Genomic DNA, 27,611 nt, shown 5'->3' with positions numbered 1-27,611 from the left:
CCACCCGATCGGTTCACCGTAATCACGGGAATACCAGTCATCGGCGCAATGCGCGAAACGGGGCTCTAATAGGTGGTGAATATCCGATTTGCACGTATGGCTGAACGGTAAAAAGGAAACTGGATGCCCAATGGAAAATTGATATTTAGAATGAACGGAAACGCTTTGATGCGCGGTTTACGTCATTTCGATGAAAATTATGCTCACCCCGCATTTCGCGGGCTCTTCGTCATTTCGGAAACGGCAGTTGTCATTTCCGTTGCACTTCAGACTGCCGTTGATGCATCTTGCGTCATCGCAGTCGAATTCTCCGTCACGGCATTCTGGAATTTTTAAAGGAAATTCAAAATCAATTGAAATACGACGATTCAAATACATACATTTTGCAAAATTTGAGTCGGATCCCTTTTTGTATTTCTATCCTGAAACTCGAAACTTTTCCGATTGACGTGGAATTTCAACGATATCAATACATGATACGTTATTCTCTCTCCACCTCTGGATTCGTTGTATTTCACTACGGTCTCGTATGTTGGTTGAAATAACGCCAAAAATTATAGTGCTCTTAAAAAAGCTCCTCGCGTCACAATCCTTGTACACGCATTCAGAACAACAGTTGCAATTAAACTTTCAGCCTGATTATTGAATATCAAATTATTCCTTTTAATACAGTAGACATGTGAAAATTGAATATTGAAATAATTCACAAAATCAGATTTTTTCTATATTATCGAACTTGAAAATATATCTAAATATTGTCAATTGGATGTTAACTATTTGTTACTGCCTACCTTGATTAGCTGCAGAATTGTATCGAATTGTTTTTGCGAGACATGTGACGGTGAATTAGAATTTATGAGGTTTTTGAAGAATCGTATAATTTTTGAAAAACTTTCGAATTTCAGGGTCTCCGCGTTAACTGGAAAAAATTTCAGCTACGTATCATGACGATGCAGACTCACTCGAGCTATCGCCCCCCTTCTCTCTAAAGGCGGTGACGAGAAATGTGAAGGTGCTATTGAGAGCCCTTGGCTCAGCGTAATACCGGAGAAAAAGGGTGTTCGTTTCAGTGCTGACAAGGTCAGCGGTGCTTCCGCAGAAATTCTTCAGCCGGGAGGGGAGGTCAGTCCGCTCACCGAAGATGTCGACGAAGTTGCTGTCGCACTCGTTCGGCCTCTGCAGTTTGAATTTTGTAAAAGAAAGCTGGATCTGTGGCAAAATGAAGGATAAACGCAAGTTACACGTAGTTCCGATTTCGAGCTCCGACGCAGCTTTTTGACCTGACGACAAACTACCTTCCATCCGGCCTCGACCGTCACGACCCACATACAATCAAGAGCCACTCCGTTCTTCTCCGCTATTTTTTTCTGTTCCTCTACTTCCTCGCTGTTGATGTTCGCCTCGAACCCCGTTTTATTTATCATGCAGGACTCTGGCTCCGGTATCACCTCTTTGGATTAAACAGACACAAAGTTTGTTTTTTTAACTCTTTGAAGCATACATTTTTCATTGCAGTCAAATTCAATGCGGTCAGATCTGAGAAATTTTCAAAATTCAAAATAATGGACTCAATACGAGCGAATAGAATCAATTTTTATATTTTCAATTCACCATTTTGGATACGCCATCGTGAATTTTGAAATTCTGACGTCGGATTCGTTTTCAGCGACACCGAAAACCCCTGAGTAACAAATTTCAAGCGAATTGCATCAATTTTTATATTTTGAGTCCACCGTATTGAATCCGCTTTCATTTTGAAATTTTAACCCAAGACTACCGAGTTCCACTTTTCTAGTCCCCATAATCTTCCAACAATTACATTTATTCTGTAAAAACCGACATTTTCAACATTTTGTTTATTTATAGCGCTCACTATATTCACGGAATCATGATCTCTCTCAAAACGTCAACATTGACATCTTAGAAGCACAATTGTGCAAAAAAAAAAAAAAAAATGACACTAATATCCCAAAAATTGGTTATAAATCTTGAATAACCGATTCAAAAAACGTGTCCCATGTATGAGACGTTGTGCCGCAAAGTGTTAAAACAAGGATCGGGGCATTTTTATGGATATTTTAGATGCACGATCAAAGAAGTCTCGATCTTAATTTCTAGCGCGTTCAATAGCTAGTCAGGATGTCGCTTCATCTGATGTCAAAACTATGAACTGTTACTGAACACCCATCACTAACTAGCAGCAATCAACTCGAGCTGTGCGTTGAAATAGTAGAATCAAATTATTGCGGGTGTTGATATTCTCATGGACAAGACATGAATGTGAAAAGAATACGCTTGCACACGTCAAAAGATTCTTGGTACTCCACTGTAAGATAAAAAATATTTCCCCTCGCATCTACGAGGCATTGAAGTAACGGTTCAGAACTTTGGTCAGAAAATGAATAAGAAATGGTCTCGGGGTATCGAAATTGATTTGATATCAACTCAAGCGACTTACTATCCGTGGGCCGGGGTATCATGCTCCAAACGGCCTTGAATCCCCCGTACTCGATGTTCTCGTCACTGTGAAATCGCAGCCATAGGTACCGTGACTGCGAAATGACCACAGGGGGAAACTCCTTGCCACACCGATGAAAAATCTCTTTGGCAAACCCATGTTGTCCGTCACGAACCTCCAAGAAGTCGAATCGACATCCATCGCTCGGCTCCATGTCAAACCGATCCCGGAAGTCGAGCTTCAGGAGCATGCCCTTGTCCGCTGGCGGGAAAAAGCACCGTTGTTTACTTGTTCTTTCGCAGTCAAGGATGAGCTGTCATGTAAAACTTTTGTTAGCTGGTAGCGGGATTCGGCCTAGATTGGTCGGACTTATCGCACCAACTTCAACGCTACATCATGCGTGATGCAATTGTATCGCCATTACAGAGAAACCGGGTATAAATCACCATGCGCGTTTCACGGTGGCTGCCATTTGGCCCGGCGATGACTTTAAAGAGATTCTTTGACAGCCCGTTACCTCTGGAGTGGAATAGTAACTCAATTTGAGTAGCGGCCCCAAGCGAGCAGACCTGTCTCATCCTCTACCACATCAGAGGCATCGAGAGGCAAACTTTTCAAGCGGAAAGCTTCGAACGTCTCTTCGTCATCTGCCGAGTTGTATTTCACCGTCATGAAGTTAAGTGGAAGCTTCAGTCGGGTTCCGACCAGACGTGACTGTGCATATCGATTCACACCACGCTGTTGACATTCCTGTTGTCTGGCAGAGGAAATCATTTTCATAGCCAAAGTTTCAAGTTTGTTCCAAAAGTCTCATTACCGGAACATCAAATGGAACACGAATTTTCTCGGTGTCTTTAGACACGTTTTTCGAACCCATGAGGCAAATATGGCACCGTCAAAATGACGCGATCTAAACTAACTCCTACAGTTGACCCGCCAAAAACACCGACGAACGTACAGAGAGTGAACACACTCGATTAACTCTTGACTGTCGCGGTTGCATCAGAAGCGGATTAATGGCCTGCAAAGAGAGCGAGTGAAGCGAAGCTTTTTGCCCTCCCGAAGTGACGTCGTTTCATGTACCGGTTATATACCATCGAGTTTACAATGTGTTTGCCCTAGCGAATGGAAGCTCATCCCTTAAAGCACCCACCCGACCGTCTCTGGAGAGGTACGCGAGAATGCACCTTTGAGTGTACAGTTGCAATTGTTGCTATGTATAGAAATGCGCAGATGTATTGATCCAGGAAGTATAGATACAAAGTTCATCGATCTTAGCGAGGAAAATAATGTCTCGGTGGAGTAAAAGGATTCCTTTTGGAGATGACGAGGCTTGGAATTATGGTTTCGCAAAGGTGAAACGAGTATGCGGATTGTACAGTAGAGATCAAATACGATGCTGATCATGAAAAGCATCTTTATAAGATAATATATTAGCGAGTCTTTACTCTTGAAATTGCCTCGTGATGTGCTTTCGAGACTTGAGGAATGAACAAATCCTCTGAATTTATCATGGAAGATTTAGTTTGAACCGTGCCCTTAATCTTCGCGTTTTGCCATTCAACGGTGCTGTCACGATAGACAAAAACATGAAAGGTAGGAATCACGAATGTACCAGGCTAAACGTGGAAACGATCTAATCAACGTTTTGCCTTGTTCTAAACAAAGAACTACGTTTAACAAACATTTGACGGAATGTGAATACATCAAGGTGAAATTAGATTCCCTTGTGAAACGTAGGAAGAAAAAAAAGGCATGTTTTCTCACCCAAATTACACGAAGATTTTTTTTTGTTGCCCTCATTTTATTCGTAAATTCTTCGTTCTCAAACACGTAGTTTCACGGATAAAATCAGGGCAACAAAGAGTCATATATGAAAATGTCGATAAAATAAATAGCTGGAGACAATTTCGAAAAACTATGCTTACCCCTAGAGTCATTGACATCGAATCTTACTAAGTCCACTCAAATATTAAGGGCAACAAAACCACCGTTGACCAGTGTTATCACATAGACTCGAAAGGATTGATTAATATACAAATTATCTGACTGAAAATATGCAACGAATAAATTATGAGTGAGAGCCAGATGGCGGAACAGCTATTTCAAAATGTACCAGCACCCCAATTGTTATTCAAGTAAGAGATATTTAAAGTATTACACCTTGGTCGAAATGAGAATATTATTATACATTAGTGTCGGAGGTTTCGTACCGAGCTAATTAGAGGAATAATTAATTTTGCTTCACGCATCGAAAATGCCTTGTTGTCACTCATACCTCAGCACCATCGACACGTATTTCACGAGTTTCGAAATAATTTCCTACGCATTCTGTGCCGACTCGTAGGCTCGATAACAGCGAAAAAGTTTCAGGTAAGTAAAGTCAGCATCGCGATACGGTAACTGCCATGTCCACATCGGAATTGCGGTGTGTTTCTATATTTAATCCGAGCCGCGTCCACGGAGACGAAACTTAAATTTACGCCAGTCGCATACTTCGCGTGGGCTTTTTCGATCTCTCAGCCAAGTCTAGGTCCCATTCATGGCCGGGCCGATGTCCTTGGCGAGTTTGTCTACTCTTGCTAGACGATTATATGTTCATTTACATCGAGCGGGAAAGAGGTAAGAATGAATCGTGTCAATGTTCAATATAGTTTTTTATCCAACGGTCCATTTTCACACCTTCGATCAATCGCACCAATGGTTGCTAGTCTCACAAAACCTGTCGGCAGGTTTCCTTTTTGCATTCGACGTTTGCTCTCTGTGACGTCACAGTGCTGATTAATTGGTCTTGTTTAAGTTCGGTATACCGCCATTACTTATCTTTATATCGTATTGTTACGCGTTACTTGTCTTTTATCCAATCTAATCTCCTCTCTTCCAAGACTCGTGTATAGTAGCCTTCGCTATAGTGCGACAATGGGTTGTCTTTTCCACTCAAGTCGTTTTCCCACACTCCCGCCTTCTTTTCTCTCTCTCTATTCTATACTGTTTCTCTGCTGTTTTATCTACTTCACAAGTCAATTGAATTCACTGCACCACTAGAGAGCTCAATTACTCTTCTCCGAAGCTTATACCATCGACCACCGAAGGGATCAACTCATCAATGTATCGCGCTCAGTCGATCCTACACGTCAATTCAATCGTAGGAAAGATTAAGCGATACCCTCACGTTGGCTAAGAAAAAGACATGATCGACAAGGCTTACTTTGGTCACAGTTTGGTCGATTCGGTATGAATTCCGGGGTTTACAACGTTCGCATCTCCAGATATAACCTCCGTCCGGTATTGAACCACTTCGAAAGCGCGAATGAAAAGATTACGCGAACCCCGCAAAGCTTAGTCCGACCTTTGAGATATCCGGAAAGTGTTTATGCGGCGATGCGTGCCTATACCGCAGTATGATTCATCTATTAACTTTTCTTTCTTTTACGTTGTCACTCGAAAAACTCGTGACAAATACTGAAAAAAATAGTATAAAACCTGGAGGAGGTAGTAAAATATTTATACCTACCTCGCTACCAATTATTGCAGTATTTTTTATATATTTTTATGTCTACACCTTACTATAGCGGGGTTGGTGATCCTGCCCCTGATCACGTGGCACTAGGGGTGGAAGGCTCGCGAACGGTATTAATGCCGGAGAGTGTACATCGAAATCGAGGCATGCGCTTCGAGCAGGGTGGTTGTCCCTGGGCGCCCGATAAATCTCCCCTCCCGCCTCTCCCGCCTCTTCCGCCTCTCTTTCTCGGCGGCAGCCAGAGGGAGTAGAATTGACGGAAATTGTGGGAGGGTGTTACGGGTGCGGCTGTCGGCACGTTCGTTGCTCCTGTCCGTCGTTCGGCCGATCGTCGCGGCCCGAGCTATTTTTCATCCCATCAGCCAGCCGGCCAACCGGCCGTCTGGTATGCCGTCGAGACCCGGCAAGAATAAACATCCTGGACTCTCGAGTCCTGATGTGCCGACGATCAAATATAAAACAAACGCCTCCGTCGTACACGCGTTCCTCCGTCCCGGCGGAGATCGAGGGAACATTTAATCTCCCGGCTAGGCTACGGATCGCCCACTCTGCCGGTTCTCCTTTCTTCTGGATGGCCGCGGGCCTGGAACCGGAGTGATTACATCGGATAATTGCATGCCATTTACTCGAGAAATTTTATTCCCCTTTCACCAATCTCCTCTTTCATTCCGCCCCCTCTCTCGTCCGCTTTCAGTTTTAATCCCTTCCTGTACGGGATTGTTGTCCCTGTAATCCCTGCGGCCAGGGTACTACTCGTGATTTTGAAAATTTCCCGGGACAATATTGTCGATTGCGAGGATGCTGTAGTCATCTCTTACCGACTTCGTTCTGTTAAATGTCTCCTATCTTTACTTATATCAGAGACGTTGAAAAAATTGAACATGACAGCCGAAATTCTACATGAAATTTCGAACGACGACACATTTTAATTTTACGCCAAGAATATGTTGGTGTGTTTGTGTTCGGGATCACATGAAGAATAGGCCTGTTATCCCCTTTTTTGCCATCCCCATGCGTAACCTCTGATAACATCCAACATAAAAGACATTCAACGCAGTCGGTAAAAACTGACTATAGCACCCCCTTAAGGATATTAAAGTGTACATAGGGTGTTCCATGCCAAGGCAGTGAATAATTCATCCTGGTATTTTATATTTTTTCCACGCATGTTTTTTATACGATGGTAAAACCTGCCAAAAAGAAACAATTCAGCTCACATGAATTTTAAAATCTTTCGCAAAACTTTAGGTACAGATTGACTTTCCGAAACCACAAGTGGATTTATTTGGTTTTTCGTTTAACAAATTCCTCTCAACTGTCTTAGGACCTTTGTCTTGATGGCATGAAGGAAATCAGGCCATGAGACGTTTCTACAAGCCTCCGTATCCGCGTACATTGGAATACAGAATTTCGAGGCTTGTGTATGGTATACAAATAACCGTGCCAATAGTCGTATAATTTTACTCGAACCGTCTCGGACCCCCGGCGGCGCCCATATCGTCCTCGTATTTTACGTGGCTCTTAGACCCGGATTCGAGCTAGGCGGAAACGGCAGATAAAGTGAATCCTAACGATGCGTCGGGGTTGAATAATTCCCTGGATAACCAAAGACGACAGGCTGCAGACGTCGGGGAGGAAGCGACAGCGGCCGGGAGGCGGAATGAAGAGCTATAAGGGAGAAAAAAGCCGGACATTTTTATTCCTAGGCGGATGGGTGTGTGTTCTGTACGGTCGGCATGTCCCTTAAGAGCACTCGCCCGATTACAAAGGTGATGGAGAAAGGCGACGGCGTTAGGTGTCCCGGCCATTCGCGCGTATAAGTTCCTTACATGCAAGTCGGTGTGTGTATACCTACTTCGGCGAAAGCTCAGTTGAAAAGTTTGTTAGACTGCAGTGTGAGCATGAGCTAACGTCCGAAGTAATCGTGAGGTACCGGATCCATAAAAGAGCTGAACTTAAACAAACTCCAAGATCAAGTAGAAACTTGTAGCGCCGCGATATCAAAGAAAACAACGATAACGCGTTTAATCTAAAAGTTGGGAGGCGAACACCTTCGTTACACTGTGGAAATAAAAATTTATACATCGGCGCTATTACCGGATTGCAGCTGAATATACTATACATATATCCCCAACACCGTCGATTGAATCGATAAACCCATTCGAACAGGTCGTAAAGTGTAAACTACCCCACTTGTCTAATCGTATAAAGCACTGCTTTTAGATACACGGTATTTTCAATAATGTATGTGCTCGAGGGTTCTCTGAACCATTTGGAAGCTCTAGAGTCAAGGTTAAAATAAATGATAGAGAGGAACTCTTGTAGAATTCATAAGCTCGGTTCTTCTTTTGAGTATGAGAGAAAAACGTCCAGCGGGATGATCAGAAAGTGGAAAAACCCAGGACGTGAGTAGAGAGAGAGGGAGAGAAATTCGTCAATCAACACAGCCTGCCCCGCGTGTTCATCAACTCGCTCACACGCCTGCCACAATCAGTTTATCGTGGTGACAAAGCCGCCTGGAACACAGCTGCAGAGAAGTTGGACCTTGACGCTGTTGTATAATAACTTGTTGCGGACAGGGTACGTCAAAGTTCTGCAGATAGTGCGATGGGAAGTAGGTGGCTCATGATAATCAATAGACGTGACGGCTGTCCGTCGATAGCCAAGAGCTACGAAGATTAGGCCATCCGAAGTAGAGCTGGAACAGCCATGCGGAAGAAGAAGAAGAGCTGGGAAACTTGGCCGTTTGATTTTTCCGCTGATTCCATAAGTCCAGGATGGGAATGAGGACGACGTCGAAAAGGCCGGGCGAATTCGACGAGAAATCACGGTTCGCAGTTTATCTGCAAAACTGGGGACTGTGTTTACGTATACGAGCCTGAGTAAACATCCCCAATCCGAATGCGAATTGCCAATTCCAGCTCCGGGATCGCGGCGCGCTCTCTTCTCTACGTCCACGTTCCACCCATCTTGACGAGGCTTGACCTATCGCGAATTCCTTCTTCCAGGGTCACCGTGTTACCCGGAAATGGTCTCGCCTTCGCCGCGTTGGAAAAGATAAGGTGGTAAAAAACAAGGCTTATTTTCAGCTGCGACGTTTTTATTTTCACTCTTGATCGGCCAGTCCCAAAACAGTCTTCTGTCTTTTGAGATAAGGAGAGGAAGGCAAGACCGGAATCTGCAGTTTGCGTCGATGCTGCATGCGTGTCTAAGACCTGCGGGTTTTATCTGCACCAATGAAATCAGCCCGCAACCAGCGGACACCCGAGTTGGAATTTTGGCCCTAATGTAAACCTGCAAAATACCAACTTCGGTAGTGGGTAGATAGGACCTGCAGAGGAGGTAACAGGACCTACGGAGGATTATCCTTGCATTGACAAGAGATCCTATTCTTGATCTAAACTCGGCAGATATATCAATTTCTTCCACTGTTAGGTTCAAATTAGGACGTCTTTAAGACCTCCGCAAGTTCTCTACTGTATCCTTTAACGTAGAATGTAGTATATTCGTTACAAAATTATCGCGCACGGCAAATATCGATGTGCTTGAAATCATCCGAGGACAGTACTTTTAATAATTAAAATTTCAGCATGACATTGAATAACCTTGCAACTATGTGAAGCAAGATACGAAGTGCTAATTATTGAAAATGCCCATATTTTTTCCCTTGTCGTATGACTGTTGCTTCAGAAGGTGAAAATGATGGTCCCAGTGAGGGTGGATCATGCAGCCTGTGGATTACTCCCAATCATCAAAAAAGTAAATAACTCAAATCTCGAGTGAAACGAAGACTTTAAGTGTGCGCTCGGGGACCGAAGCAATATGCAAATGGCAGCGGTAGGTAGTGTTGGAAGTTTCCAGTAAGATGAGGCAGGGTATGGGTTCATCGACTTCATTAAATAGACGCGGTTGATCGCTTACGCCGATTCAAAATCCCGAGCGAGGAAGTAGCGGGAGCGTAAGGACCATTCCCTTTTCATTAGAATTTCCCTCCGAGAGACTTGACTGACTTAATGGCTCGACAGATCCGGTTCCACCGTGCGATAGGATCGTAGTCTCAACTTGGACGTAATAACATTGGTCTCTACATCACTTTCAAAGAAATCAAACATTTGATGAGGAAAACGATATTCCTACCATTTTCTCTTGTTTCACTAAATAATTCACCCTGCACACACATACACATACATAGCTATAATTCCTATCGCTTTACCAAAGACTTGAGCGACAAACTTGCAATGAAACTCGGACTCATCAAATTCCCACCAAACTTCTTAATCCTCGCAGTAGATATAAAAGTTCTCGTGTCTAATAGGCGGGGGAAACTTTTCCAGTCAAAGTAAAACTCGTGAATCTAGTTATCTATCTATAAAACACTTTCAGAGTTTATTTTCCGACATCTATATAAATACATATACATATATAGGTATGTATGCATTGTAAGAATTGATTTTAAAACCGTACCTACCTCACTTATTTTACCTATACGGTTCAATATCGGTAACATGTTATATCAGGAAATTGAGAAAATCGGAGGTGACGAATCGGAAAAAAGAGGAAGGTAACCGAAGCGTTGGAGGTTATTGATGGTGAAATTAAATTTATTACCTTACGCACAAGATGATATTAGGCAGCCAATCTGACTTCCATTAAGAAATATAAAACAGAGATTAATCGTGATAGCAAAATCGGGACGTGATCGCAGTTTATACACTATGCAGTTCATCAAATTGTTCATAAAGAAAATCACGAATATAATTTAAATCAACGTACTTTCTAACTGATTATGATTGACGTCGTGATTGATAGTGAGAGAGAGAGAGTGCTCGTACTTCGTGGCCTCTCATCAGCTGGTGATACAGCGGGTCGTGGTTAAGTAAAGTGTCGAATCCCCAGATGCGGACGAGGTAGTGGTAAAATGCAGCTTCGTGGATATTTTTTCAATCAATAAGTTCGGTCGTTGGATTGGCTAATTTTGTTGTGTCTAATCTGGAGGGGTAATCCTGGTCCTCTCTAACCAGAGGATATAGGCCGACTGCCCAATTCGTCGCCGACTTGCCTGTCCCGATAACCATTTCGTCCGTTCTTCTCCTCTCTCTCTCTCTCTCTCTCTCTCTCTCTTTCTCTTGTTCTGATACCCACACAACAAATATATACCTACAGACGCGAAGTGGAGGAACAGTCCTACAAGTCTGACGACCAAGGTCGACAATCCCAGTTTCTAGCACGCAATGTTTACACTCCAAAAGTTGAAGGTGGATTCCAATTATTATCACCAGAGTTGTGCGCAGTTACTTAAACCATCGGAAACCAAAAATAATTTAAACCTCTGCAGTGTTGGGGAAGATCCACGGGTGTCGCGGAATTGGGATAGGAAGTCAAAACGGACGAGACAATCGATTCAATCAAACTTAGACCAGTTGTGGCATCACATGTGGCAGAGTTAGGTAGCTACTTATCTCTCCAGCTGCAGGCGCGAGGCTGCGAAATCCGGGTCAGGGAAAAAGTTCTAGCACAGAGAACTCGGTCAGGTCTCTTCCCTGCGGGAAGCCATTGTGATTCCCCGTATAAATAACTTTCGGGACTCTCTAAATTAGGCTTGGACTCGACAGACGGCTGCAGTCGACACGTCGACGAATGTCTTCTTCCTTGACTCGGGCCTTGGCCATCGGGATGCTTACTCGCCTTCGCATCGATCTGCGAGCACTTATCGGTACGACGTATTTCCGATTTTTCTCCCTGAACGGGTGGATGCTTTTCAAGATTATTATTAATACCTTCGACCAAATATGGAGTTGTGAAATTTATTACTGACACACATTTTCTCGGCAAGAGACAAAAAAATCTGAGGTACCACATGTTACCGTCATAAGTGAGTATCGAGTTCCAAATGTGCCAATTCCTACATCAAATTACAAAATAAATGACCTCAAATTTTTTTTAATTGTGTCAATTTAACGACAACATGATCCAACTTACATGAACCTTTTGCGCACTGTTTAGTCAATCCTCCAGATGGTCGAAGGTAACATTTTGGTTAAGATAACATTCAGTCAGTGACAGAGAGTTAAATCAACAGTTTGCCTGGCGCTTGAATATCAAGTAATAAAAGAGGACGACACAATTAAGTGTGGAACAGGTCAGGGAGCTTGTTTCCATCCTAAACCGAGTCGCTTTGCAAGCTCCCGTCGTACCGGAAGTGTCTCGTTTATATCCTCCGGTTACAATTCCAATTTGGCCTTTCCGTGCCGTGAGTGTTTTTCCCGATGCCAAGGGAAGGAGGAGGGAGTCCGGTCAGGTCGAACCCTTCCACCCTAAGTACGTATACACGCTCCCTACATCATCGATATGATTTTTTTCTCCCAAGTCGCAAGTGAACACGAGGAGCTGGCCAACAAGGTCGAGCTCTTCATTCTTCGAGAAGCAAAGGCAAAACTCGGGATGTGGAGCTCTAACAATAAGCGTCAGGCGTCACGATAAGCCGACAAAGCTTTCCCGTCAACCAAACTCTATATCAAGGAGACGACCGGGCGATTTCTTCACAATGGTGTATAACCTCCCGGATCAATTCCAGCTTGCATACCCGCGCTTGACGTATGGGAAAAATCCCGGAAGCTTGCAAGCTTGCGGATATCGCGTCGATGAATAAACCCACCAGTTCGCGTCATCAATTGACTTCGAGATATGTATAACCTTGAACGCGACCTCGTGCAGGGTAAAATTATTCGATTCAATCATCGCACCGAATCAAGGAACGAAATTTGGGACGATGGGACCACTGCTGGGTAAAATGCTTCGATAGCTCCATTTAAAATGAAAAATGGAAAATCCTTTCAGAAACGTAATTTAAATGGGTAAAATGTTAAATGCAAAATGCAATTTACATTTTAAATGCCCACTTTAAATGATACTATTTCAACTATTACCCGGTAGTGGAAGGGGCGACTGACATATTATTTTCTCGATGGTTGTCACCGGCCAATTTTCACCTACCTGTAAGCACCCTGACGCAGTCCGTTTGGTTGGGGTAATTGTCGGGCCAATTTGGGCTGTAAAACTCCTGCTTCTCCGGTTTACCGATGGTAAAACTGTCGCAGTCGATTCCCGGCGCGTTCCTGGTTCCGCGGCTTGAATTCAGCCGCAGGAAGCCGACCTCGTTCGCCGAGGCGTCCCGAAGGAGGCTACCCTTCGTCGTTAGGGTGGTTCCGTTCCATCCTCGTTCCGGCAAGTCGCTTGATCCAGAAACTGAAATGGGGATGGATTCGATTGCCGAAGCTGAGGAAGAGAGGGACGAAGGTGCGGCCGACGCGCCGCCGCTCGGAACATCGCGATTATCTCCGTCCCCGGAATGCAGCTGTCTTTTCGTTATCGAAGTCCGTTCGACTACTCCGAGGTCTTCAACTCGGGATCTCGGCTCTGCCGACGATCTCGAAGAACCGTAAAACGGACTCGAACGGAACCCAGAAAACTGACTGCCAACCGTTCCCGTAAGTCCAGTCGCTGCTGCGCCGGCTGAAACAGACGAGCGAACCAATCTGGCTTGTGAATAATTCTGGATCCAGGACAAAGGCGAATGAATACAAACGGTGAAATTGGACAATCTATCATAACTGTTTGTCGCGTAGTTGGACAGGAATATGGGTTGTATGAAGAATGCTGAAGGGTATTGGAATTGTAGGTCAATCGTCACATCATTTTGTCACATCATGATTTTCAGTAAGTACAATCATCTTTTTCATATTCTATATAGATGTGATTGCGAGACTGGATCATTATCTCATTATTCATTTTTGTTCTTCACAGTGTTAATGAATCTATATATTGTTCTAAGTTCTTGTTAACGGAAAAAATGATGTGACATACTTCATTGACCTACCATTCCAATGTCCAATTACTCCAATATGGATTACAGTTATCGACACAAGCAAATTGCAAATGACTGGTCGAGAACGAAGACTTCGTGTGGTATTTCCTGCGACTGCCTCCGCAAAAGCAACCGAAGCTTGAACTGCAGCCGGATATTGTCTGGAAGCGAGTGGTGATATACAAGCTTCGATTGGTTTACGATTTTTCTTCCGTAGGATAGGTACAGCCAGAGAATGGGGTTCCTATGAATGGAACAAAAGCGACTAGTTCAGGATAGAAGTGGTGGCTGAAACCACTATAAGAGCAACCGATCTTAAATAATGAGACGAGGATTATGGCTCTCACGACTGGGTTCTCTAGTGGACGCTATTACTTTTTGCAATTACTATGCACTAATGCTTCGCGCCATTAGCGGGCTTGTTATGGGTGCATTAAATTCCTGTACCTGGATTTCTATCGTCAAATGTTCGGAAAGTGCTACTTGCATTGTGACTACGCAGATTTGACCAATCGCTAATCCTCTACCGTTACATCGAACGGAATGAAACTCATCCTGCAACTCATTTCATCTTCGTGGTTTAGTTAAAACGTGTTATTTATACATCATCCCCTTGGTCTAAGAATCTTGAAATTCATCCCGTATTGCGTATTATATTCTTTCTTCGTCATAACGTGCGACTTCTGAGCCTCGACAAACTTGTTGGGGCCTATATTAGGTCCATATAGTTAAAAGTGGCATTTTAATTGCGGGATATAGACGTGCAGCGATGTCCATCCACTTGAGAAGATGGAGAACCTGCTTCAGGCTTACAAGACTCAACCACAAGTATTTCGCCTCTCTTAGTTACAGTAGATTGAGGCCGAACCGAGAGGATATAATACATTGTTCGCAAGTCCTTTCAGAAAGTAACGTTTTGATACTAAATTTCAGACATTTTCGAACACGGATCTCGGTCTTGGATGATGCCACAGATATATACACAACATGATTTTCCACATCTTTTTCCTATTTGAAGAGATCGCGTCGACGCCTCAAGTCGACCGCTTTTTAATCCCCATCCTTTCAGAGGAAACGTGTTTTTCCGATAGTCAACGGTCCTCGCCGTACCTTCTTCAACGCGTCACAGAAGATTCGTTGAATCCGGCGGTTCGTCGTTCGTCGAGGGGAAGAAACGTCTTCCTATTGTGTAAGGCGCAGGTGAAAGCTCCGAGCCGAGTTGGAGCTGAAAGCAATATCGCGTCAGGAGTTAATCCAGGTTTGACCTCGTTGCCCTGTATATTCGTAGGTACCTGCCTTTTATTGCCACTTTTCTATATCGTATTTTCTCATATCCGCGACACGATTATATGAATTCGGTCAAGTCTTCGACGAAATTTGACGAAATTCACATTTACCAACACATTATAACCATAAATTTGCAGGATGAACAACTCTTTAGGTGGGGTTTCGACCTCTCCAAATTACTAATTTATTTTTGCTACACAGAATGGTAAGATTCTATTTTTCGGAGGATCAAAAGAACCCCTTAAAGCAAATCGTGGAATTAGTAGAAGGAATTTTTCTCTTCTAGCATATTCTCTGCCTCTGGCGTGAGGTTCAAGGTATAAGGTATAGAGTTATAAAGTATTCAAATTTCCACGTGCAGTTGGCAGATGCGAGAAATATGCCGTTGGGAATATTTTACAGTACCTACGTATCCGAATCTCCGCGTTCCTGATCGTATCACCGTGCATTATATGTGCTATGCGTCCAGCTCTATTTTTCGATCGGGAAAATAATCGTTGTTTACACGAATTTTTTACAATTGTGTCAGATGAGGGTGTTTCATACCTACAGCATGAAAGCTACTGGGCTCTAATTCATCGGCAACGTTGTGTCAAAGTTGCGACAGACATTTGCCAGATCTTTGCAATTTTGTACACACTGTGTTATTATACATTGGCAGATGCTTACTTCGTTCTAAATCAAGCCACGCAGCGTTCTCGAGGTTTCGAGTTTCTCAGATAACGTCTCGGCCGAAGCTCGTAACTTTGAAATATATAACGATTATCGTTCTTCCCCAACGATCTGCTGTAGCTCAATGAATTCTTCCTAAAAGCGCTACACGATTTATGGGGCGCAAGGCTTTTCCATTGGACGAGATGTTCCGGTGCCAAGTTTTGCGTCCAAGGTCAACTTTTTTCATCTGCATGCCGCCTTTCGTGTATCAAAGAAATCTTAAGACTCACTTCGGTTGATTCGAGCCGCAAATTTGATTGGAAAGGAGGGACAATAAAAAAAATGGGGGGAGGGGAGAAGAAATCAGGTCACCGAGGATCTGAAATCAATCAACTCCCGGGAAGAAGTGGAAAACGACAAAGACTCGGAGGGGCGAGTCAATATAAGCGACAATTTGTCCACCTGTTGCAGATTCGAGTCTTGGCTAGCGACAAAACGCGCGCTACAAGTACAGGATTCGGTGCAGGGCAGTGGCTGCTGGTTCAAACGGCGCGGCACTATTTCAGCGACGATTTCTGATTCTGATTCTGGCAGCTGTGAATCGAGGTCGAAAAATGCCGGCGTGCATTTTCGGACCAGCTAATGTGTGGACTCGCGACTCAGAGTCGGGCTATATTTAGATAGGGGCCAAGAAGTCCCTCGGCGCATGCCGCGCATTGTCAAGCGAAATCACGAGCAACTGCTTGCCGCTTGGCTTGGACTTAGACTTTCCGTAAGTGAATTGGAAGATGGAAGGAAAGGCAAAGGAGAAGCTTCCTTTCCTGGACTTTTGCTTTTTTCGTCGCCTCCGCGCGCCCACGAGAATCGCCCGTTAATTCTACGAATGACCGAACTTTTTAATTGGATTTTCATCGAGCTTTTGCACTCAAGATATGGAAATAAGATTTCAGGCGAAAGAGAAATTTCATCTCTTGAACTCAATAATTATATCTACAAGGATGTTGTGAGGAATTTTTTAATCTATAAGGTTTTAACGTATATTAGAGATTGAGAGATTTTGCTTGTCGCTCCGCCGTCATTTGAATTATCGAATATTTTTCGGTAATTAATAACTGGCAACGTTTTTAATCACTGTCGTAAGCTCTTGGAACGGAATTCACGCTAATTCAGAATTTAATGCTTTGTACAAAAACTTTACAGATTTTCCATATATGTGATCACTCTGTGAGAGTTTAAATCTGAATTGCTTTTATCTGCACGGCTTATTATTTTCATTCAGGATTTAATCGAATATACAAAAAATGTTTCAAAATCAGTGTTTAGTAACTTCAACTTCAATCAGTCGAGCTCAATTTCACTGAGAAAACTTCTTCTAGATTCAGCAAAAAATGAAACGACCCAAATTCAAATCGAGAGGGTTTACTTGCAAATCAAGTTACCGTGCTATTTTATTACTACCAAAAAAATTTTATGCATATCACAAATTGCCCGAGATAAATTTTTTTGACGGTTCTGAGTCGCTTGTTAAAAAAATTAATTGTATTCAAAGTTATTATAGCTTATAATAAATAAATTTATGCTTTATTGCAAAACTCATTAACCGCGCGTTCGAAATCCATTTCAAATTGTTTCACATTTTATACCTACAGAGGAAAGATAATATGGCCTCATTAAAATAATGAATAAGTAAACTTTGGGTAGGTACTCGAATTTCCGTAATTTAATATCTCTGACATAACAGGGAAGAGATTCTTTTGAAACAATTAACCTCGATTAAATTGAGCTCAACTTTCTAAGCCGTGATTTTATTACTTCCCGTATAGGTTAATTCTTGTAAGAAACTCATATTCACCCTTAACGCGAGACCCTTATCGCGGCGTCGAAAAACAGCGCGTCGTTTTTCTTGAGAAGTGTAATTTGCCGAAATCTCGTCTCTACTCTCTCGCGTTTCGAATTACTTATAGAAAGGCGGCTGAAAATTGTCTCGACTCGAAATACTCGAGACGAAACGGAATTACGCATTTCAATTTCATTCCACCTTTTTATATCCTAGCTGGCATGAAATATTACGACGTACACGCGGCGCGACGTCGACTTCCGTTTTACGGCCCGAGCCAGGCTTGCGCGGAGGTTTCGAGCAGTGCGGCAACTTTAGCCTCGCCACACCTGCCTTAACGTATAAGAAGCCTCCCTTTTCCCGAGATTTCCCCAGCAGACCGAGGAATAAGAGATTTAAAACACACCTCCTCGGCGAAAAAGTTTATCCCCGGCTATCGAGCCTCCGAGATTTCCGGCGTCTGCAATAAAAGTTTATGCGCGTACGTTGCGGTAGACATTTTTGGCGAGGTTGCATGCTTGCAGGCGAACCTTGAATGACGGAACGGCGGAACGGAGCCAAGAAATCCCCGTGTCGCCGGGTCGGAGAATCGGACCGTGACAAGTGCCGAAGAGTAAAAAGTTGCCGGTTTGCGGAAAAAGCGGCGCAATAGGAAGAAAGAAATATACACAACCACGCGCGCACACATTCGTACACGTATACATGCGCGTAGGAGAGAATCGTCGGCTATGGGGCGCCGGTCCGGGATTTATGGGGTAAATCTGAAAGTCAGCCGGCGTAAGAAAAAGTTTTATAGTTCTTCGCGGGGCCTCCGCTGCAGGCTTCGGCGTGAGGTATATACGTGCAGCGCTAAGAATATAATCTTAACGACAGCTACACTGCCTTATAATTCTTTAAAAAATTTCCGACCTCCAGCTCTATTCCTTGGCTGAATCGTGATTCTTACACAGTCAGAGGTCGTTATTCGACGCCGCGCTATGCTAATTTCCCCCTTCCCTCAAAATTTCACGTCACTTGACAGAACCTTCTTTCACCGTGTAGACAGGTTCGAACAAGTTGGCAGAAGTTGGAAAACTCAACGATCTTGATTACGGAATTCTACACATTTTACTGCGGGAGCTGTTGATATTATATGAATAATGAAATAATGGCGTTCTATTACGTTTGATTATAATTTGAATATTTGCGGAACGTAAAATGCTTAACGTTTTTGGAAATTGTATGCAAATACACCTAAATAAAATTTTCCGCTTCTTGCACATGCATTTATTCGGATATATTTTTCAATTTCAGGTGGAAATATTCATTCATCTTTCACTTATTATATCAAATCAGTACTTAGTAAGTAAGACAATGATAAGAATTGATATTTTAATCACATAAATTGATATTGTATTCCATCGTTCATGGGAGTAAAAAACACAAACCGATTGTGAGTAGAAACAATCGAGTCGGTCGATTAATCGAGTTTGAAAAATAATCGATTACACGCGATTCAATCGGAAAAAAGAATCGATTATCTTTGGTCATTCTTGCCGCGTACCCAATAAATTCACAATCAAGGTTCTACAGTTTCTTTCACTCTTGCAATATTATCATATATCATTTATAGAACCGAAACATGCGATTCAACAGCTGAAATACTCCAATTTTAGAAATCAGTTTGATCCGAAAAGTTCTCGAATAAACTTTAAATACAATTATAATATTTCCTTCGACAAGGTGTCACTAGAAATTGGTTTCGGTTCGTACCGGGTCACTGGTTCAAACCAGTAGAAACGTGTTTCTTTAGGTACCTACATTTGATGGAACAAAGCTTGCGACGAATTTCGACACTTTAAATTCCTTCCTTACCGACGACTTGTTAAAATGATCTCATATACAATATAGATTGCAGACAATACCTGGCTTTTATCTTCATCAGGCGTACCTTTCAGTGCGTATAATTCAAATTGCGAAGACGCGAATTCAACCCGCCATTCAGATTACGCAGCACGAGAGAAGCGAGGTTTCACCAAACAGATCTTTGCATCCATTCGGCAAAAACGAGGTTCAACGTGGAACCCGGGAGCTTTCGCGCTCGAAGTTATTACAAGCGCATCGATCGCGCTCGTCTTACACAGCAAGAATCGCTGGCTCTGGGTGATGCTGTACTTTCATCGCACTGCTGCACGGTCAACGCGAAGAAAATAGGAAATTGCGGAGGAGCTGCTATTTCCGGTCGCCGTCCGGCTCAGTCGAACGGAAAACAACCGCTGGGAAAAGTCAGAATTTATGCAGCTGCGCAATTGTCGTACGAATACAGAAAACCGAAACAATGTAGTCAAAATAACGTCAAACTGAATGAATCGCGAAATAATGACTAACAATTACAATGATTAAACAATGTTCCAACAGTACGGACAACCGGAAGAAACAGATTTGCACAAAAAGAGTTCATCTATCAATAACTTTTGAAACATCTCACTCATTCTGTCTTTCCTTTAATCGTAATAATGAAAAAAAAACAACTCTACGTGTAACTTCAATATCTTATAGCCAATTTGATTTGTGAATGGATTATCTGCAAATAGTGCTCAAAATGAAATTTTGATTCGGCTTCTGAATTAACGGAAAAACACCTTGTGGTTTAATGAATCAATGCTAGTTGCGTTTAAAGAACTTGATTGCTTAATCTGAAAATATATACATTGGTATGTAAAATCCGTATCACATGATTTGTGTAGAACTTATTTACGAATTAAACGAGCAACTTTTCAGTGAAATTGCACAATTTATGAAGTTTGGCAGTAACAGAAGGTTCTCGACGTTGTAACTCAGCTGCTAACCTAATGCGATCGATATTCACGATTGGCAATTTTTTCCTCTTATGCCATGACGGTAATTTTATGATGAAACTAACTTAGAACTCAATACAGTCAATAATTCTTGCTTTTGGTTTCTCAATTTTCTAATTCTCTCACTTTTTTTAACCAGACCATACATCTGACAGACACTTAACCACAGAGTGACAAGTTCTGTTGAATCCTGAATTAGGCTGAGGGGTTGGTTTAGGAGTTAAAAAAAGAAGAGAAAAGAATCAGTTTGAATAAATTATACTTAAGGAACAAATGAACCTGATGAGCTTTTACACAAAAATTTTTCGTACTTGTCCCGCAAAGCGTTCAACAGGAATTAACGGGGGGCTGAAAGGTCTTACAATTTAAGTGAGGTGAGGGGAAGAAGGGCTGGAAGGGTGGGCTGGCTGTTACCAGCACGTCTTTTCACTGAAGCTTCGTAATTATGATCTTACCCTCAAACAATCGACTACCATAATCCCTTAATCCCTCCCTCCTCCCATTGAAGGGCCAGCCTTGTGCAGAGAGTGGTCCATAATTCAGTAGGGAGAATTCTGCACGTTATACATCCCGAGACAGGGCGGCAGGTGCAGTGGCTGGTACATAAAGTACTGGTACGCGTAGTTCATAAATTTTATGAAAGTTCCGCGACGCAGCTGACAGTTACGCCCGGGTAGGGCGCGCGCTTCTTAAATAAAAAAAGCTCCGGTTCGAAAAGTTGGCTGATGCTGTAACCTCGCGGCCTCGCATCTCAATCGCGCTGTCGACGAACTTCAGAAAAATTTTTCAAGCAGCAATTTTATCCCGAAGGTATCGGAAGTGGATCTTTCACTTGACTTTGCTCTGAAATATTTATTTCGTTGGAGTTTACTAATTCTATTGGCGAATGATTCACGCCTCACTTTGCAGGAAAATATCTTAGAGTATAGTTTGACAAAAAACTGAGTTTGAAAGATTTTACTTCAAATGACTTCCTTTCACGTTTTGTTAAATTTTGCAAAATCTCATTGCTCAGGTTTTCACGAGCAAAAGTAAACGTACAATTTGTACAATCAGTCGTGAAAGACGTTTATAAATGAATTGCAAAGAAACCATGCCCGAGTAGGTATTGTATTATTCAAATGAGAAAACGATATAAGCCGATCGAGCCACACCTCTGAGGAAGTTTTGGCTGATGCCCAGGTTTTGAGCAGTTCGTTCTTAGCCTAGACATAGTTTTCCCGCTACGTACCTATACAATACATATCCGGATACACTATACATATATAGGTATGTACACATATAACAGGGTTTTAACAGAGTGAATTGAAATGAAAGAAAAAAAAATGATATATCGAATCAGTTTTTCGTTAAAATCATTAGGAATTTCTTCTTTTTTTTTTTTTTTTTTTAATAAATTTATCCGGAAAGTAATTACAAGTTAAAACATTGTAACGAATAGTTTTTCTATGTGATGTTTTCACCAGGCATTAGAGACTTGCGAATGAGAAATGAAAAACCCCAAAAAACACGTAAAATTAGTCGTCTGGAACGCGGTCAAGCTGACAGTGAAACAAGTCAAATACGTGAGGCCGTCCCTTGTGAATGAATCCAACAACGCCGCAGTAGAAAAAACCGTAGGTTAGGACGGGCCAGTAGTTTTACTCAGCGCACGTCAGGACTTCGCTTGATCGAGTCTGACACACGCGGAATGATACTACTAGTTGGTTTTTCGATACCATGTAGTCTGTGGCTTGTGTAGTCAGAAATTCTCCGTACTGTATCAAAGTTGCAATACTTTACAGAGGCTTAAGTTGGAGGAAAAAAATATTTTTGTCGTGGCATTGGCTTGAAATTTTTGTGCATTTTAACCGGGAACTTCTGTAGATGATTAGATCGTCGAATCTCATTAAAACTTGGCCCGGAGTTCTTGAGAATGATTGATCGCAGTGACGAGACGATAATTATAAGGATTCATCAGGTGTACAGTCCGGTCAAAGAAACTGAAAAATTAAAAAACAGGAGAGTATAACGAATACGTACGTCAAGTTTTGATAAGTTTTATCAGGAAACTATCCCTCTGGTATAAAAATTGATTGAAAATTTTTTATTTTTGTCCAAGTTATTCAGAAGTGACTAGTGTAAAATGGCTGATACCGTCGAGCATCTTTTTCAAATGTCAAACTCGTGTGGTATTTCCAGTTTCAATGAAAAGTAGCAGCTCATCGTGTTCATAAATGAATTCTGCAGAAATCGCTTTTCGATCGTTGTTTCGACCAAATTCACATTGATTATAACCTCAGTTGCATTTCCGAATAAATACATAAAGAAAGACTAAAAAACAAATAAAATAAAATAATGCATCTGACTTAATTGGTTCATACAATTGAAGTGTTTCCACGCCACTCTTCATCTAAACTCCAGACCCCTATTGGGATTGTCACCTTGCAATGCGTCATCTGGTGGAAAAAAATCAAACTAATGCAACCAGGCCGACAGATAACCGTTGACCGTATTTTTTCGCGTGTGGATGGTAGAACAGGTATATTATTGATTACGATTCATTAATTTATGTGACATGAGTACTTTGAAACCTCAAGAATTACGATTTGTCTGCATTAAAATTAAAAATTTAGGTTATGTCGTGATAAAATGGCGCCGACAACTGGGCTCTGACGTCATGGGAAAATTTTTCAATACTTTACGATTCATGAGAAAAATGCGTACGCTTGCATGAATGACGCTTACATCTCATTGTGTGAATACAGACGTAACGGGGCGGCTCATAATCAACGCCCACGCCATAATAAATATGTACGCCGCGTAGGCACCCCTGTGATTGCTACGGGTGGCGTAGCGATGCAGGGGAATGAAACAGAGTGTTTTTTGCTGGCCAGTCCTTACGCATTAATAGAGTATAACGCATGTACATTGTACATATAATCCTCGGTAGCACATAGAGTCAGCTATCTCGCTCTCCCGACGACATGGGCAGAGAAGCGGACTTCAACCGCGGCAAACGAGATGATGCATAGCAGACGAGGCGGTTTTTTTGGTGAGCAGTCGCACCCCGGGGGCCGAGCAAGTTCCGTTTGCCAAACCTGACGCGACCCCAGATTATAAATTATCCACGGTTCGCTTAACACGGTGCGGGGTGGACGGTTTCTTCTTCCTTGAGGCTGAGCGGTTGCCGTGGACTCACGCACTTTACTTGTTAATATCTCGTTATCTTCTTGTTGTAGGAGATGTGAAAAACAACCTAAATTCTTCGCTGTTTCTCAGAGCGGATGTATTATACACGTCTTTATCGTTTATTGAATTTTTCAAGATACATGGAAAATAAACTTACAATAGATCACTATGAGATAGTAAAAAGTCTACCGAGTGTAACTCAGCAGATTTAACTTTCGACTGCGCACGCGTTAGCTTCCTCGTTTTTTCGTGCAGGCTGGCTACCTAAAGCTTCAGCTACAAAACGCGGCTTATTGTATGTGATGAAATTTTTTTTAGGTCAAATTGACCTAGAATAGTCGATTTCGTGATTCGAGCATACTTGGAAAACTTTTACTGTCAACTGAATGACCAACGACTATTACGAATCACGATAAAAAGATAATTTAGAATCACCACTCAACGCGTCAGAGTTTGATATCTCATTCTCCGTTTCGAATAAGTTGGCCCCCCTGTTTTGCAGTTGAAAATATTGCCGCGGTAAGATATCGCGATCCGACAGAGTTTAATTATTTTTTGCATACACTGTAGTTCACTCAGCATTGCAAGATTTACCGTTTTCTCGTACAATGAATGGGAAAGAAAATACTTCACGCCTTATCGACTGATGATAAAGAAGACAACGTATCGATTACCGACGTTACTAACGCTCCAATTTTTCAGGGAATCCCCGCCCGCCTAAAACTCCGTTACTCAATCTGCGTCTGGGCCGGTTAGCTGACCGCCATCGCCATGTTCAGCTCGATTATGGGGGGCGTCTTTTCTCCCAACCGCAAGTTCCTCTGATGGCCTGGCCGAGCTTCGGTCCCATTTATTGTTCGTGCCTATCCGCGAGTTGCAAACCGTCACTGGCAGTTTCTACAGACATACGTTACGCCCGGGTGGGCGCGGACAACGGTTTACCGGAACAGTCTGACCGGAAGCGGTCTGACTGGAACGGAAATGGCGCCGCCACCAACACCCCCAAGTTACACGGTGCATCGAGCCGCAACCTGCTCTCTCGGCAAACAACGAAGCGCCTCCCTGTCGGCATTATCCAAGCTTGTTATACACCGCGTTCGAGCTTTCACTTTCACCATTTCAACCCTCGAGTAAACAGCAGCCCGTCATTCGGATGCAGATCATTGTTGGAGACTCGTTTATTTTTAACGAGGTTGAAAATATTCTACTGGTGAATTTTTCAACACGGTTGACATTTAATTGTGGTTCTGTATCGCTGTTGAATGAAGTCTCGAATACTCGCGAATTTGTAGCTGGTGAAAGTAAGAGAAGAGAAAAAGTAAAAAAGGTGAAAAAAAAAAAAAAAAAAATCAAGTCACCGAAGACCTTGACTTTTACCATTATGAGTGACACATTCGTGAAACGCCCCTCGTCACAACATGCGACATAGAATTTGGCGCATCCACGTGCGACGGCTCTTCCCCTTCAATTTTCTCCCCTCGAGTCGGCCTGCACGCGTACACATCCGGTGGCTGGCATTATTGTCCGACAAACGTCGCTTTCATAAGCGCTCGTTGGGGGACGCGAAGGGGGAGGAGGAGGAGGAAGTTAACGAGCATTAACGGCATACGGACTGCAGAGCTTCGGTCAAGCGACTCGCGCATCGTCGACTTGGTGTCGTTTGCGAATAAAGGACGTCATTTGCTTCGCCGCTTTTCCGCAACCACCGTCAAAAGCTGAAAGGCTCCATGGCTTTCAGCTATGGGCTGTGTAGGTATACCTACTATATATGCGTTATCGTTAGCCGGATGAAAACTATCGCCGCTTCTCCAGCTTTTCCATAGATAAACGCAGCCCACACACACCTATAATTCGCACTCTTTGTGCGGGGCATGGAAATGGACGTCTGGATCCAACGGCATTCAACCATACCTAAACTTCAATTAATTAGCCGCCTGACGCTCAGCCTGTGAAGGTTTCCCCCGGGCACTACGGGGAGCCTGACGAGAAAACGGAAGGATAAAAACCTTCGCCGAAAAGACTGTAATGCAGGAAGGTCTGAGAAGGGTTGACGGGGCAAAAGATTAACCGCAAAAAATACCGATGGAGGGAGAGAGAAGAGGAGCTGCTGGAACATTACCTATATTTATTTCCAGGTTCGTACATCAGTAAAGATTTGTAAAAAAATACAACGGTCCTCGTTGCTTTGACGGAAATCAGGACATGAACCGCATCCCCTGAATCAATAGTTGAGAAATAGACGAGAAATGAAAAATATTCAGCTCTGCCGTTTGTGTCAATCATAGTGAACACGAATTGAACAAAATCCCGTGCAAATGAAATGATTCTGAGCAAATCCGATCGATGAATTAGATTTTAAATAATTTCAGGTAAGATTTTATAATAATGATGTTCAAAATGATTAAACTCTGGTGCTTACGGTCCGACTCTGATGATTTTGAGCTCGTTTTGTTTGATGATTAAACTAAAGAATAATTCAGAAAGAGGTTCTGGCAGGTTTGAAATACTTGCACGTGATCAAATTACTCAGCGTAAAGCAAGCTGCTGGTATCAGCGGGTGCAATGAGAAAGTTTGCAAGTAATAATGTTGCTGAACGGACGGTTTTTGGTTGTGGAAAGACGGAAGTGAGAAGAGCTCGCAAACACTTGGAATTTTCAGAAAGCGACATTGGAATCGCCTGGAACGCGAGGATTCCAAAGAATGCGAGAAAGTCGGCCTGGAATTATCCCGCTGCAGGATTGGGACCAGACGTGGTATCCCGACTGGAAAATATATATGAAGAAAAGTCAATTCGTTCGTTTATGAGAGTTCGTTTCTGATCCGTAAGACACGAATCGCGGGCTCTGGTCGAGGCGGGAATTTCAGCGATATTGGCATTCCTGCAGTCCATAAGGCTGACTCTTGAAAGCGCGAAAAATTCCTTCTGCTTCGAAAGGCGGGAGCTGCCTTACCGATAAGACGCAGGTAATCGGCTTTTAGTTTGCCATGGCCACTAAGCTAAAACTAATCGATGCATCGATTAATCGAGTCCAAAAAAATAATCGAACCTGACTCGATTATGACAGAAAAGGGAAAACATGGTCTTCCGTCAATTGGTAAGTGGTGTGTATGCATGCCACCAAGCAAGTTTTGATTCGATTTTCAGGGAGAAGAAATTTACTGTCAAAATAAAAAGTTTGAAAAATTGAATGAGCAACTACGGTGGAGAAAATAAGGAAAAGCAAAAGCGAGGAAACCTGCAGCATGATTTTTGGAATGAACATGATTTCTGTTTTTCAGCTCGAGATTCTACCCGTAGTAATATACTTATCCTACTGTACAACGTGTTCCAGAATCTGGATAAGGCGTCGGCTAAAAGCTGCGAGATGGTGTGAATTTTTTAGTACAAATACACCCTGCACGAACATTTACTCCACGCCTGCCAAGGTATTTTTTTTCCTTCTTTTTTTCTACACCGAGTCTGACATAGAGATACAGTAATTAACAGAAGCCACAGCAGGCTTTTGAAGCTTTTAATGATCTGGAGTTCGAAATCTATGCGACACGCATATAACATGTATATGTAAACTGTCTAGCGGTCAAATGCAGATAAATTAGAAAACCAGTTCTATGAGCTTTGAATAGCGTCGAAACCTAATTGGGATTTAGATATTTTTGTCTGTTATATACTGTTCGTCGCTGATTTGCGATGTCGATAAGCTTCGTGGTACAAAAAAAATTCTACCTCTCACTTTCATTACGAAAATTTTTTTGGATTTTCTATTAATGTCCGTTCTTGAGTTTTGGAAAAAAAATACCAAAGTTCTCAGTCAGAGCTCGGATATCGAGATCTAATTTCAAATCACTTATACAAGGGAAAAAATCGGGTAGACTCGTTGGATTTCACTTCGCAATAGCGTGTTTTGCGGAATGAAACTATTCTTACAAATTAACCCTAACAGATTTTCAGTCGCTGTGTGTTATTCAAGAGTTGTGCTTATTC

General features: G+C 42.6%; 1 protein-coding gene across 1 annotated transcript in view; it reads right to left on the bottom strand.

The window, feature by feature from the left end:
* The window catches only part of LOC124177856, a 36,657-nt gene that overhangs the window by 7,093 nt on the left and 1,953 nt on the right, over positions 1 to 27,611 (bottom strand). Inside the window, exons 2-6 of the mRNA XM_046560727.1 lie at positions 12,972 to 13,490; positions 2,459 to 2,719; positions 1,296 to 1,450; positions 963 to 1,209; positions 208 to 323 (exon numbers count right to left, since the gene is read on the bottom strand). Of these exons, the coding sequence (XP_046416683.1) occupies positions 208 to 323; positions 963 to 1,209; positions 1,296 to 1,450; positions 2,459 to 2,719; positions 12,972 to 13,490 (1,298 nt within the window). The remainder of the gene's footprint in view (positions 1 to 207; positions 324 to 962; positions 1,210 to 1,295; positions 1,451 to 2,458; positions 2,720 to 12,971; positions 13,491 to 27,611) is intronic.

Source organism: Neodiprion fabricii, chromosome 3 (assembly GCF_021155785.1).
Source record: "Neodiprion fabricii isolate iyNeoFabr1 chromosome 3, iyNeoFabr1.1, whole genome shotgun sequence".
Lineage (NCBI taxonomy): Eukaryota > Metazoa > Arthropoda > Insecta > Hymenoptera > Diprionidae > Neodiprion > Neodiprion fabricii.
This window is presented reverse-complemented; position numbering and strand designations above follow the sequence as displayed.